Here is a 15462-nt window from a genome sequence, read left to right on the forward strand (position 1 = left end):
CAGACAAATGAATTAGTCAATGAACTATTGACAAAGATTAAGTAGACGACTGACAAATTAATTAGTCAATGAACTATTGACAAAGATAAAGTAGAAGACAGACAAATGAATTAGTCAATGAATTATTGACAAAGATAAAGTAGACGACTGACAAATCAATTAGTCAATGAACTATTGACAAAGATAAAGTAGACGACTGACAAATTAATTAGTCAATGAACTATTGACACAGATAAAGATTGAATGTTTTGCATAGTTAACATGTTTAAATATAACAGATCCATGAAATACACACCCGGGTCTTACATATTTATTGATTTTCCAGATTGGACATGAATTTGACCACCATATCATAAACAAGTTATGGTAGCAAATTTAGTTCATCGTAGTTAATTTCCACAAGTAAAACATTTTAAAACCAGATGCTCCGCAGGGCACAACTTTATACAACCGCAGAGACCGAACTCTGCACAGTTGGGGCAAGTATGGACACAACATTCAAGCTTCATACAGCTCTGAATTTGGATTGAGATTAAATAGTTGACACAGCAAAGGTTTCTGACACAGAATGAATGTGGTCTAATGAACCTTGAGTAATACACTATGCTGTTGAATATAAATCGCCTCAAAAACAAATATTCGAAGAAAAATTCTTTTCAATTTCTGAAATCTGAAATGAGAAAATGTTTACCCCCACCCCTTCCCATTTGTTTTCACCTCCCCCAATCCCTTATTCCAAAAATAATCTCAATTCAAATTTCTAATTAAGTTGGCAACAACAAATACTCATTTAAATACATCATAAAGTATTAAAATATAAAATAACTTACAATCATGGTTAAAATTAATATTAATTAACAGTAACTTCTAAAAATTAATTTACAGCTACACATCTCAAGGCAATTATCACTTCCTTTAACATAATTTTCGAGCAGTGTAAGGGAGGTAATCAAGTAATCAAACATATATATAACAGTATTTTTTAATTTTTAATTGGATTACCTCCCTTACACTGCGTTTAAATTGTCTAAATTGTCCTTCAACCATAAACACCCTTGTTTCCCCCCTTTTTTGCCCCTGATTACTTAATGATTTGATCCATTACCCCTATAACCATCCCGTTGTAGTATGGAAACTTGTGGTATAATTTCAGAGATATTTATACACTAAAACACAAGTTGTTGACTGAAAACTACAAAAATGCTTATTTGGACCCCTTTTTGGCCCCTCACTAATTGAACCCCCCTTGGAGCAAGAACCCCAAAACTCAATCCCAGTTTTTTTTTTGTAGTAAGAAACCTTGTTGTATAATTTTAGAAGTTATTGTTTGTAAACTAGAAAAATGCTTCTATTCGGCACTTTTTTTGGCCCCTTATTCCTAAATGTTCAGGGATATTAACCCCAAACTGACACCAAACCTGCCCTTCATTATATGAAACCTTGTGGTACAATGTCAGAGAGATCTATACAGTTAAACATAAGTTATTGTCCCGAAACTTCCAAAATGCTTGTTTTTTTACCCCTTTTTGGCCCTTAATTCATAGACTGTTTGTCCTATAACCCTTCAAATAAATCCCAAACCTTCTAAGTAATGGTATAAACATTGTGGTACAATTTCAGAGTAATTGAAATACTTATACACACCTTATTGTCCTCAAACTAGATTAATGTATGTTTTGGGTCCCTTTGGGCTCCTTATTCCTAAACCGATATGACCATAGCCCCCAAATCAATCCAAACCTTCCTTTTGTGGTTATGAACATTGTGTTAAAATTGTATGGATTTCTATTTACTTAATACTAAAGTTATTATCCGGAAACCATCCGTTCTTCGGACGACAGCAACGTGATACCAATATATGACCGCAAAAATTTTTGCGGTCGAAATAAAAAGTGTATGTTCACGTTGTTTGGTGTCGACTGTAAAAGTAGATTCTGAAGATGAGGTTAAAAAAAACCAACAATACATATTTTGCTGATTTGGATGACCGACTGACAAATGACACAAACTGTAACAATTGCTCACATCGGCTATATAAAAGTATAAGGATATGAAAGGGGGACTACAAAAAACTAGAGGCTCTAAAGAGCCTGTGTCGCTCACCTTGGTCTATGTGAATATCAAACAAAGGATGCAGATGGATTCATGACAAAATAGTGTTTTAGTGATGGTGATGTGTTTGTACATCTTAATTTACTGAGCATTCTAGCTGCTTACAATTATCTTTATCTATAATTAACTTGGCCCAGTAGTTTCAGAGGAGAAGATTTTTGTAAAAGATTACTAAGATTTACGAAAAAATGGTTAAAACTTGACTATAAAGGGCAATAACTCCTAGGTCAACTGACCATTTCGGTCATGTTGACTTATCTATAGATCTTACTTTGCGAACATTCATTGTATTTTAAAGTTTATCTCTATCTATTATAATATGCAAGGTAATAACCAAAAGCAGCAAAATTTCCTTAAAATTACCATTTCAGGGGCAGCAACTCAACAACAGGTTGTCCGATTCATCTGAAAATTTCAGGGCAGATAGATTTTGACCTCATAAACAATTTTACTTCATGTCTGATTTGCTTTAAATGCTTAGGTTTTTGAGTTATAAGCCAAAAACTGAATTTCACACCTATGTTCTATTTTTTGCCGTGGCGGCCATCTTGGTTGGTTGACTGGGTCACGCCACACATTTTATAAACTAGATACCCAAATGATGATTGTGGCCAAGTTTGGTTTAATTTGGCCACGTGGTATCAGAGGAGAAGATTTTTGTAAAACATTACTAAGATTTACGAAAAATTGTTAAAAATTGACTATAAAGGGCAATAACTCCTAAAGGGGTCAACTGACCATTTCGGTCATGTTGACTTATTTGTAAATCTAACTTTGCTGGACATTATTGCTGTTTACAGTTTATCTCTATCTATAATAATATTCAAGATAATAACCAAAAACAGCAAAATTTCTTTAAAATTATCACTTCAGGGGCAGCAACCCAACAACAGGTTGTCAAATTCATCTGAAAGTTTCAGGGCAGATAGATTTTGACCTGATCAACAATTTAACACCTATCAGATTTGCTCTAAATGCTTTGGTTTTTGAGTTATAAGCCAAAAACTGCATTTTACCCCTATGTTCTATTTTTATTTCCTTAAAATTACCAGTTCAGGGGCAGCAACCAACAACAGGTTGTCCGATTCATCTGAAAATTTCAGGGCAGACAGATTTTGACCTGATAAACATTTTACCTAATGTCTGATTTGCTTTAAATGCTTTGGTTTTTGAGTTATAAGCCAAAAACTGCATTTTACCCCTATGTTCTATTTTTAGCCATGATGGCCATCTTGGTTGGTTGGGCGGGTCATCGGACACAATTTTAAAACTAGATACCCTAATAATGATTATGGCAATGTTTGGTTAAATTTGACCCAGCAGTTTCAGAGGAGAAGATTTTTGTAAAAGTTAACGACGACGGACGCCAAGTGATGAGAAAAGCTCACTAAAAAGGCATTTAATCATTGAACTAAGTGCCCCTCTAAAAGTTGGAATATACTAATTGGAATAAATTCAGGGAGGCAGTCATGACTTTTCATTTTTAAAACCAAATCTCGCATGAAAGATAAACATCTGTAAAGAGAGTGATTAAATTTTGAAAGAATGCTCTAATACTGCCTTGTTATTACACAAACAGCCAAACATCTCCAAAGGGATTAATTATAATTCGAAGGTATGTGCTTACTGCTTTGTAATCAAACAAGATACATAACAATATGATAACTGTCCTATACCAAGTCAGGAATATGGCAGTTCTGATCTCATAGTTCGTTTCTGTGTATGGTGCATTGTCTTTTGTTTTTGTTGCACTAATGACTTCAGTGTTCTGTTGTTTTGTTGTTTTCCTGTTATAGTTGATGTGTTTCCCTCGGTTTTAGTTTGTAACCCGAATTTGTTTTCTCTCAATCGATTTATGACTTTTGAACAGCGTTATACTACTGTTGCCTTTATTTTTAAAGATAATAACATTATGATTACTGGTCAATCCCATGAAATATAAAAAATCCAAGTTGCACAGTTATGTAAAAAGGAATCAAGATGACAAATTGTTAAATAATCTACCCTTAATCAGATATTGTACCAAGGTAAGCATACCATTTATGATTTATTTGATACGGATCATTAAGACAGAGGCCTTTTTTATTATGTCATATAAAGACCTTTAGATATCAAAATACTTACCAGATTTCACTTGTTTTCTCCGACGTACCTGAAAATATGATAATTTTTAACATCAATTTATTTCAGAGTGGTAAGTTAAATCTATCATTTATCCATGTTATCTGAAAACAAGCTCATACAGTTATTACAGAAGTAAAGGGCTCAGACCAGATTCAAAGAAATGTTCAAATTATTCATTGTTAAGGGCATTAGCTATGATCAATACCCACATTCAATACTTTAAACTAATTGCCAATTGAATGGTTACACATGTATTAAACGTGTTCAGCTTAAAAAAGTAAAAAAAGTGGAGAATGTGTCCCCATCGACACAGATGATGCTTCAGCTTGCATACAATATTATAAAGGGACATAACTAAAGAACAATAAAAGTGACGCTACCCAAACTTGTACTTTATCTGAGTTTTATGGTAAAAAGTATTGTGTGAGGGTTTCATAATGTTTAGTTGGGGCAAACTTAAGTTAAAAAGCATTTTGTATAAGTTTAAAAACATTTGGTTGAGGCAAACTTAAGTTAGAGAATGGAAACTTCAAATTTTGTAATTCTTTCCATTGATAATGAAGCATAACTCTAGAACGGTTAGAGTGACGCTATCAAAGTAAACTTGATCTGTATTTTGTGGTAATAAGCATTGTGTATAAGTTTCATAATATTTGGTTGAGACAAGCTAAAGTTAAATAACAGAAACTAAATTTTTTGCATTTTTTCCATTTATAAAGGGCATAACTCTAGAATGGTTATAGTGACGCCTCTAAAATTCAACGTTGATATGTGTTTTGTGGTAATAAGCATTGTGTATAAGTTTCATAACATTTGATTGAGGCAAACCCACTAAGAGAACTGAAACCAATGTTGGGACGTACGGACGTACGTACAGACGGACAAGGGTTAAAATTAATTCACGGGGGCATAAAAATTGTAAACATTGGAAATGACACAAGGGTGAACCATTTGGTATATGGATTGGATCCATAACAAAATATTATTATACAGTTAACAAAAACTATATTTAACTTTTTTTTTAAACCAATAATATGAAATCAAGCAGACCAACAAAAATCCAATTGCACATGGTCAATATCTATTTATATTTATACATAGATATAAAAAGATGTGGTATGAGGGCCAAAGAGACAACTCTCCATCCAAATTTGTAAAAGTAAATAAAGGCAACAGTAGTATACCGCTATTCAAAACTCATAAATCCATGGACAAAAAACAAAATCGGGGTAACAAACCAAAACCGAGCGAAACGCATTAAATATAAGAGGAGAACAACGACACAACACCGAAACGCAACACACACAGAAATGGACCAAGCATCAGACAAAACACCACGAGACTAACCAATATAACATGAAAACCAAATACATGAATTTGGGATAGACAAGTACCGTGCCACGTCTTATCTCAATATCTCAAAAATAAGAGGAAACACAAACGACTCAACGTTAAAATGCAACACACAGAGAAACGAACAATAATATAACAATTACCATCTTCCTGACTTGGCACAGGACACATTTAAAGGGGAATAAAAGTGGTGGGTTGAACCTGGTTTTATGGCATGCCAAACCTCGCACTTTAATGGCAAAGTAAAATATAACATTGAAATGACAACATAATATTACAGGACTACAATACAAATAAATAGGAGAACATATTAGACAAAGAAAAACATGATTAATAGATAACAAAAAGCATCATGTTTAAAATTCAATACGCCAAAAACACGCCTTGTCCACACAAGACTCACCAGTGACGCCCAGATATAAAAGATCGAAAGTGAAAAAAGTACAAAGTTGTACAGCACTGAAGATCAAAAGTTGAAAAGGTTTCGCCAAATACGGCATTGTTTTTATGCCCGGGATAAGAACATTCTTATTATATAGAACAATTCATGCTATTGCAACAAGTAAATTTTATCAAATGAATATGAAAGAGATATACACAAAGAAACTGAAGTATTAACTAATTACAGAAAACTAAACCTGAATACATAACGCCTAGATATAAAAGGAGGTCATCTCAATGGTTAATTAGACTAGAATATACACGAAAAGCTAATACATATTATCAAGTCTATGCATTGTTAATTGTTTATGTAAAGTTTTTGTAATTTGGATATACGTGTTTGTAAATTTAATTCAAATATGAGAATTTGAGTCAAATTGGTGAACATAAATTTGACAGCTAATGTCCGTTTAAAAACTTAACTATCTCATCCTTTCCAAGCATAATACAACAAGCTGAAATGTCTCGCCTGCTTTACTTATCTTGATTGCATTTATGTTGACCATGTTGTGAGTCTGTAATTTGAAGGTTTACTCAAAGATTGATATCATATAATCTTAACCTTATCAAAGATCAATGTAGAAAAGTATCACAAAAGTACCATACTTTTAAATGAAAAGCTGCGCCAGGAGCTCATGATACGCTCGTTGTCTTGTGTGTGAAGTATTATGCAATAATCATAATAGTTTCTGAGATACGGCGCGACACGTGAAAACCCCCCTTTTTTTTACAAAACTCATTCACTCTAAATTTTGAATCATCACCAAAATGTATACAGATCTTTAGATTAATATAACTAAGAAGTGTGTAAAGTTTTAAGCAATAATCATTAATGGTTTTTGAGATACGGTGCGACATGGATAAACCCCCTATTTTTCACCAAAAAGTATACAGATCGTTTGACCATCATAAGAAACAACTATGTTAAGTTTCATGAAATTTGGATAAGTGGTTCTCAAGTTACGGTGCTACATGTGGACGCCGAACATTTGTATAAAATTTTGACGGGCGTATAAAACGGGACGTTCATCAAAGTTGACAAATCTAAACGATATCAATCAACTTAAAAAGTGAAAACTAGAGGCCACCTTCATGACTCATGTACAGGCATTTTTCCGAAGACGAATTTGTTATATCCGGTGTATAGCCAGTTAAACCTCACACTTGTATGACAGTAGTTTATAGTTCCGGTAAATTGAGTAACTCAAACAGAAGTAAAAAGGTCAATGTGACAATAATTAAGATCTAGCAGCCAAAACTATATAAATATTCATCACAGACATACAACACAACTAACTAAAATATTCAAACAAAAATACAAATTAATGTAGCAAAGACGTAAAAAAAAGAAAAAATAGTAGATACTAAATTACAAATTCCACAATAACATAAATAAAAGTGTTTGGTTATATAACATGTATAGTATAAGAACTTTCTCGATAAGAAAACACTTAAGAAATATAGTTACAAGGGTAAACAAAATAGAATGACACTGCAGGATAACAAATGTCTTAAGTTGATGAAAAGTAGGAAGTTAAATAGAAGTTTTTTTGTCAAAGTAATATTCTGAAGCGTTGATTTTTAAATCTCAAACATGTCAAATAGGTCAAAAACAGATAAGTGAACACTAGGGAAATATAGTTAAACAAGGGTAAACAAAATAGACACTGCAGGATAACAAATGTAATTATAATCCTGGTACCTTTGATAACTATTTACACCACTGGGTCGATGCCACTGCTCTTCAACTTTGTACTTGTTTGGCTTTATAAATTTTGTGATATGAGCGCCACTGATGAGTCTTATGTAGACGAACGCGCGTCTGGCGTACTTAATTATAATCCTTGTACCTTTGATAACTATTTACACAACTGGGTCGATGCCACTGCTGGTGGACCTTTCGTCCCCGAGGGTATCACCAGCCCAGTAGTCAACATTTCGGTGTTGACATGAATATCAATAATATGGTAATTTTTATAAATTTCCTGTTTACAAAACTTTAAAATTTTGGAAAAACTAAGGATTTTCTCATGCCAGGCATAGATTACCTTAGCCGATTTGGCACAACTTTTGGGAATTTTGGATCCTCAATGCTCTTCAACTTTGTACTTGTTTGGCTTTATAAATATTTTTGATATGCGCGTCACTGATGAGTCTTATGTAGATGAAACGCGCGTCTGGCGTACTAAATTATAATCCTGGTACCTTTGATAACTATTTTCAGTTGATGAAAAGTAGGAAGTTAAATAGAAGTATTTTGTCAAAGTAGTATTCTGAAGCGTTAATTTTCAAATCTCAATTAGGTCAGAAACAGAGACTTTTGCAAAATTTGACAAAATCGTATTGATTTTAACCAAATTAATGCCTAGGAAACATAGAGTGCTGGCGTCGACAAACTAAATATGTGTGTCAGATATGTAAAATGCCGTGACAAAGATTAAGCTAACATATTTTTTTTCGACGCCTATGATCTTATAAAAAAGAAGATGTGGTATGATTGTCAATGAGACAACTGTCCTAAAGAGACCAAAATGACACAAACATTAACAACTATAGGTCACCGTAAGGCCTTCAACAATGAGCAAAGCCCATACCGCATAGTTAGCTATAAAAGCCTTATCCATTTTCAATGAGTTTTCGTAGAAAATCAAAACGATTGCTATTTGTGACGTCATGAACAGAGCGCTAGTACGTAAATTAAAAAAAATATATATATTTTCGATATTGTCATTGTATAAGCTATGATTCATTTTTGTATTGGTCAATTAATCCTAATTATAAATTTTAGCCAGAAATAGGGGCCATTTAAGGACCTTATCAATTTGCTCTTGATACAATATTTTGGCTTCTGTCCAAATTTAATAAAATTCCAAGAAGATTTGAAAAAATCTAATAAAACTACAGATTCAACCCAAATGCTGACGCCGCCGACGCCAACACCGGATTCTATGATCGCTATGTTTCGCTTTCGCAGGATCGACAAAAACCTGATGGCAGTATGTAATGATAGAGAATCATATCAAAATTCATAAGATCATAAGAAGCAAATAAAGTGAAAACTGAAGTTAAATTGAAAGATTCACAACTTCAAAACAAAATAGAATCTTTAACTTAATATGATATTGCATACATGTCTCTATTAAGTCTTGGTACTTTCCCATGATATTTTTAGTCCAGGTCAGAAGAACACTACAGAACAGACAAGTTCACAATAAAACCACACCATATGCCAGTTAAAGAAATATATGAAAAGATAAATACAATTGCATCAGTCCATTGCAGTAGTTACTTACCACACATAATTTATGTGTTGTTACCTCCATTTCTCTCAATCCGTTGTCCAATTCTGCGAAACTGATTTCATTATTCTCTTTCAAATGAATAAGCGTCAAAAATTTAACCATCTGTGTATTTGTTGGGTAATTCTCTACCATATCACTCCATACCATCTCGTCCATTCCAAGATGGAGAGCCAATTCATGTAGCATATGTGCCTCACAATGATTAGACAGACGAAGCAACTCTGTGTTACTTGGGATCTGAGATAATGCATCTTCACTCAAACCTAAAACGAATTTCAAAACACATACATGTATGAATTGTAAACAAGAATGTGTCCAAAGTACACCAATGCCCCACTCGCACTATCATTTTCCATGTTCAATGGACCATGAAATTGGATAAAAAATATAATAAGGCATTACAATTAGAAAGATAATATCATAAGGATCATGTGAACTAAGTTTCAAGTTGATTGGACTTCAACTTCATCAAAAACTACCTTGACCAAAAACTTTAACCTGAAAAATACACTTTCATTTTCTATGTTCAGTGGACCATGAAATTGGAGTCAAAAGTTTAATTTCGTTTGACAATTAGAAAAATCATAACATAAGGAACATGTGTACTAAGTTTCAAGTTGATTGGACTTTAACTTCATCAAAAACTACCTTGACCAAAAACTTTAACCTGAAGCGGGACAGACGGACGAACGGACAGACAGACAGACGGAAGAACAGACACACAGACCAGAAAACATAATGCCCCTCTACTATCGTAGGTGGGGCATAAAAAAGTACGTTAATATATTGAGATAAGATGAGATAACAATTCAGCATTGGAAGTTAATGGGTACACAATATAATCAACATATGCAGTAATCTAATTCTAATTTCTTCGAACCTATGTTCACAAAATACACCTAAATGTATTATCTTAAATATAGCACATATTTTATCTGTTGACAGCAATCCTAGACAATTTACTCATAAGACATATAGGATACATTTTAGTAATTAACAGCAATTAATCTTAACCAAAATTGCAAATCATATATTTTAAATTAAAAGTTTCTAATACATGTATCTTTGGTAATTGTAAACTCAGATGGTAAAAATTTATTACTTTTCCACGGTTGTTCCAATCTGAAATACGTGAAAAATCATTATTTATTGTTTAAGCTTTATCACAATTATGACATATCAGTAGCATGGTTTTATGTCATGAGATTGTAATTAAATTGGATATTTTAATAAGTTAAATGTTAACTCTGGTCAATAATATGCAAGTGCAGAGAGAAAAACGATACATTTACCTGGGCAATTAGCATCACACTGCTTTTGTTCCTGTAAAATAGAAAATAACTCTACAATCCAAGTATTTGTATAATTCCATGTAAACAACCTACTTGCTTGTCGGTCCACAAAAAAACATTTCATTTTGTAAAATGTGTGAAACTAATGACAAAAGCACACATAATAAAAAAATACAATATTGACAAATACTGATAGTTACTACAAGCAAAGTCAGGTAAATATTATAAATATTAATCCACTCCTCTCCCTTACAAAAAAAGAGGTTTAAACAAAGAGGTGTCATAGCAACATTAGCATTCATTTGCTTCTCTGTCTAATACATTTGTCCTTTGCTGTTTAGTTTACTATCATACCAACATCAACAAGTTGGTACAGATATAAATTTGTCTCTGAATGTATGATCATTTTAACATAACAACATGAACAACTTTAAGAGCTTGATATGTGGCATATATTTTGTTCATTGTTGAAGGCCTCACAGCGACCTATAGGTGCTGAATTTTACGTCATGTGGTTTATGGTGGAGAGTTGTTACGTTGACAATCATATATCATATCTTATTTTTTGTATAGAGTTGCAAGATTGAATGTCTAACATATAATGCACATATAGTACCTATCTTATGCAATAAGGGAACTTGGCGACATTTGTTCAGGCTTAGAAATCAATTATAAATTTCTCGCAATGATGTACCTAAAATTATTTACATACCCTTTTCTTGTTCCAAATACTCCAGTTATTTTTAATGTTTTCTCCGTGTTCACAAAGAAATTCCTCAGTTTCGGAAGCCATCTTATTTTCTGAAGTGAAACAGTTTAATTTCGAGCATGAATACTCGGTGTGGAAGGGTAACTTGCTGCTGGCTTTACAATGGATGGAGGACTGATAAAATTCGGAGATTCTCTCTAAAGTAACAAACAAACAATCCCGGACACTAGTGGCTATATCAGGTATTATCAGGCCCTTGGAGCGATTGTGAACTAGGTGCAATAAGATCTTATTTCCTTCTACACAGACAACGATATCATGCTCTTTATCAACTGATAACCCAACAAACCCAGAAAACATAAGTTTCCTTCCAAGGTATTGCTTCAATGTCCACATACTGAGACATGCGCATATGAGACGATTCGGTAAAGCTGGAGGAACAACGGTTCCGTTAAAAACAAAGGCCAAACTAACAGTCCTCTCTGGTGTACATTCTTGTGACAAGAAATCTGTATCATTTCTGTGGGTAAGCATACAGGGTACAAAGAAGTGTTCTACTGGTAGCCGACTTCCTGTTTTTGTATCATATCTACGCTGTTCAGATACGATATCAAGGTGTATCAGCATATCAAATATGTACTCTTTAAAGAGTAATATCTGACAAAATTCTTCTTGCTCCCAAATCTGGTAGAGGTCTATTTTTTGTATCATTCCATTTACAGACATCTTTTTGAAGGTTTTTCTTGTGTTATCTTCTTTTGGCCAGAATTCAACATCTATAAAAAGAAATAAAATCAATCTTAAGACTTGAAATTAAAGTCAAAAATATACTTATATTAAAATGTATCTATGGAAGCTATGTTGCTCACCTTGATCAGCACAGGAAAATAATCTTATCTTAATAATTCTATAACATGTTCTATTTTAGAACAAATTATCTTTCCTTAATCAAGGCATTTGATGATCAAAATTGAATCGTTTCTCATTGTGGAAAAATGTTACACTTTAAAATTTATTCTATATTTATAAACCATGAAGTTTTATAGTTATACCTATACCTTTTAAGCTATTACGTTTCAGTTTCAGTTTTCAAAAAATGTTTTTTTATCATAATTTTCCATTATGATTTTACAAAACATAAGTTAAAACTGTTATTCTCTCCAAAGTTTCACAGCATAAAAAATAATTAGCTATAATTTAACAAGTATTGAAACTGTGAATACTAAAATTTATAATTTTTTACTAATTGTATAATAAAAAGTTCTGAAAAACCAACTTAAAGATTAGTTAAGGGCACCATTTAACAGTCCCTAGTGCTATTATTGGCTGGTAAACAATATTTTGGTATGTTTTTTACCAGCAATTTAATTATTACTCAATGAAAATATTTACACACCAGTAATAAAAGATCTCATAACTTCCACCATAAGAAGGGGACTGATGATAACATTATCTCTTAGCTGTGGTGTGTCAAAATAGACAATTTTCCCTAGAGAATGTTGATAATGTAGAAAATCGGTCAACTGCTCAGGAGACAGGACAGACACCTCGCTGATAGCATTTAATTCTTTAACTTCAGCCAATGACATTATTTGCTTTCCTTCTGCCACTAGTTCAGCGATCTCAAGCTCCAGTGGAACACATGCATTCGGCATCCTTTCACCCCAGCATGGGTGGTCGAATGTTAGTTCTGTTATGGTTTTCTTCAGAACTTCTATTTCTGGGTCGGCTTGATCTTTGGCATTGACAAATATTAGAGGTCTAAGGACCAGATGATGTTTTCCCTCGTGGTCTTTAAACAATTCCTCAATTCCTCTGTAAAGCTCTTCACGTCTGGTCGCAATATTCTCCTGTTAAACATAAAAAGTTGACAAAATAATACACTGATACTGCATCGCACACCTGGTGATTTATATGCATCTTCAATGGTGGAATATTCCAACACGTACTACAATCTCAAATTTTCAAATGACATACATCTTTTCTTATAGGTCAATTTTACACTTTTAACCTAGATCTTATACTTTCAAAGATAACAGACTGAAACTGTTATCAGTTGTTAAATCTTACATTCCAAGGGGAATAAAATGAAAAGGGTCTTTTGAAGGAAACACTAGCTATTTATATTTGTGTTTGGTAATTCACTTTACCTACCTAGTATAGAAACATAAGTAAACAAATAAGTCACATTTAATAAGTTGGCAATACATCTAAAACAGGTCAAGAGGGTATTTGCATGAACATATGGATATTGTTATAGTTCAATTTTTTGTTGATAAAAATTATAATTATTTTAAAACAAAGCATGAATCGTCCTCATGCATTCCCTGTCCAGATTTTTGATTTCATCAACTCATCAACATTTGTATTACGTTTTGGAATTTCAAATATTTTGGGGACTTACATCACTGAAAATACAGTTAAGACGTATATCTTGTGCAGTACCACTAAATGCTAAACTTTCACTTTGTCAAAATATTTGTTGAAATAAAACTGACTTAAATACAACTTTAACAATCAAACTGAGCAATTGTTATAGTCAATAGACAATGCCCGAGAGCCACACGGCAAAGAAAAAACAAATTTTAACATTTAAACTGAGCAATTGTTTAAAGTCAATAGACCATGCCCGAGAGTGACACGGCTAAGAAAACTCAAACTTTAACATTTAAACTGAGCAATTGTTTAAAGTCAATAGACTATGCCGAGAGTGACACGGCCAAGAAAATACAAACTTTAACAATTTAAACTGAGCAATTGTTTAAAGTGAAAAGACCATGACCGAGAGTGACACGGCAAAGAAAATCTTCTACATTTGAAAATGCCTGTACCAAGTCAGGAATATGACAGTTCTTGTCCATTCGTTTTTGATGCGTTTTTTTTTTTATTTTGCCATGTGATTATGGACTTTCCAAATTGATTTTCCTCTGAGTTCAGTATTTTTGTGATTTTACTTTTGAATATTAAAACAAACGCAAACCGAATATCATTTTTCTTATCTATAAGTAGTTCTTCATATAGTCTACTCTAGTTATAGACCCTGTAATCTGATCTTAAGTCTATTACCCACCAATCAATTAGGATCTTGTTCTTTCAAAAGTGTAGCTTTACACGAAGTTTGGTCAAGTTAAGACATATCGGCATATTATCATTATGTAAGCAGTTTTTACACATTATTCAAGTGTTTCAAATGGCAATGACTAACTACTATATTTCTAACATAAGATCACTCACCAATGGTACTTTGTCTTTGTGAGTGGCAACAAACAAAATCTTTGGAATGCCTGCATATACAACCTTACAATAGGTCAGGATGGAATTGACCCAATACTGCAAGAATACTACAAAATAAAATCAAAATCTGTCATAAAAAAAAGTACAGTGTATAAACAAGTATATACATTCTGCATTTTTCATATTTGTGATATCACACTTTTACAATCTCATTGTCTTTTGTCTTGTTAACCCCTTATTTAAAAAAAAAACTGGCTGAATTGCTGTTTAAATAAATGAGGTTGATAAAATATTAATACTTTATGAACCTAATATTTAAACAGCTGCATGGTAATAGTCTTCCTTTAAATTGTTTCAGAATATATGTTCATTCTAAATTGTTGTATTTGTTCTTCAGACTATTTCAATAACACAGGATAGTTAAAGGAAGGCATATTACAAGGTAACAAACAATGCTTTAGACCTGCATACAATTAAAACGTATACAAACTAATATTTCACACCACTAAAATGATGGCAGGTTCAAGTTGCGGTCCTGTGCAAGATTTTATGGAATAGCCCTTGGATTGTGTGTTTGTTCTAATCGCTGTCTTGGTTTTTTTTTTAATTATCATTTATGACCGAGAACACAGTTATTCCGTGGTGCATTTCTTTTAAACAAAAAAATTCAAATTAAAAAAATCACACCTGCTCTATCCAAAAAAGATTTATATAGTATAATGTACCACTTTTGGGACAAATTATGATAAATTATAGAAATATCCACCAGCTCTAACTCAATATGTGTACAATTTAAGGTTAAGAGGGTCTATAATTCAGTGTAACAGCTTCAGATATACTAATTATTGGCCTTTTCAAAATGGACAAAATCCCTACATTACCAAATTAAATGCTT

At 32.7% G+C, this 15462-nt stretch overlaps 1 protein-coding gene across 1 annotated transcript in view; it reads right to left on the reverse strand.

Moving 5' to 3' along the window:
* The window catches only part of LOC139493887 (uncharacterized), a 452812-nt gene that overhangs the window by 7011 nt on the left and 430339 nt on the right, over window positions 1–15462 (reverse strand). The window contains exons 14-19 of the mRNA XM_071282052.1: window positions 14568–14674; window positions 12730–13183; window positions 11337–12109; window positions 10625–10655; window positions 9324–9595; window positions 4237–4264 (exon numbers count right to left, since the gene is read on the reverse strand). Coding sequence (XP_071138153.1) covers window positions 4237–4264; window positions 9324–9595; window positions 10625–10655; window positions 11337–12109; window positions 12730–13183; window positions 14568–14674 — 1665 coding nt within the window. The remainder of the gene's footprint in view (window positions 1–4236; window positions 4265–9323; window positions 9596–10624; window positions 10656–11336; window positions 12110–12729; window positions 13184–14567; window positions 14675–15462) is intronic.

This window comes from Mytilus edulis, chromosome 11, assembly GCF_963676685.1.
Source record: "Mytilus edulis chromosome 11, xbMytEdul2.2, whole genome shotgun sequence".
NCBI lineage: Eukaryota > Metazoa > Mollusca > Bivalvia > Mytilida > Mytilidae > Mytilus > Mytilus edulis.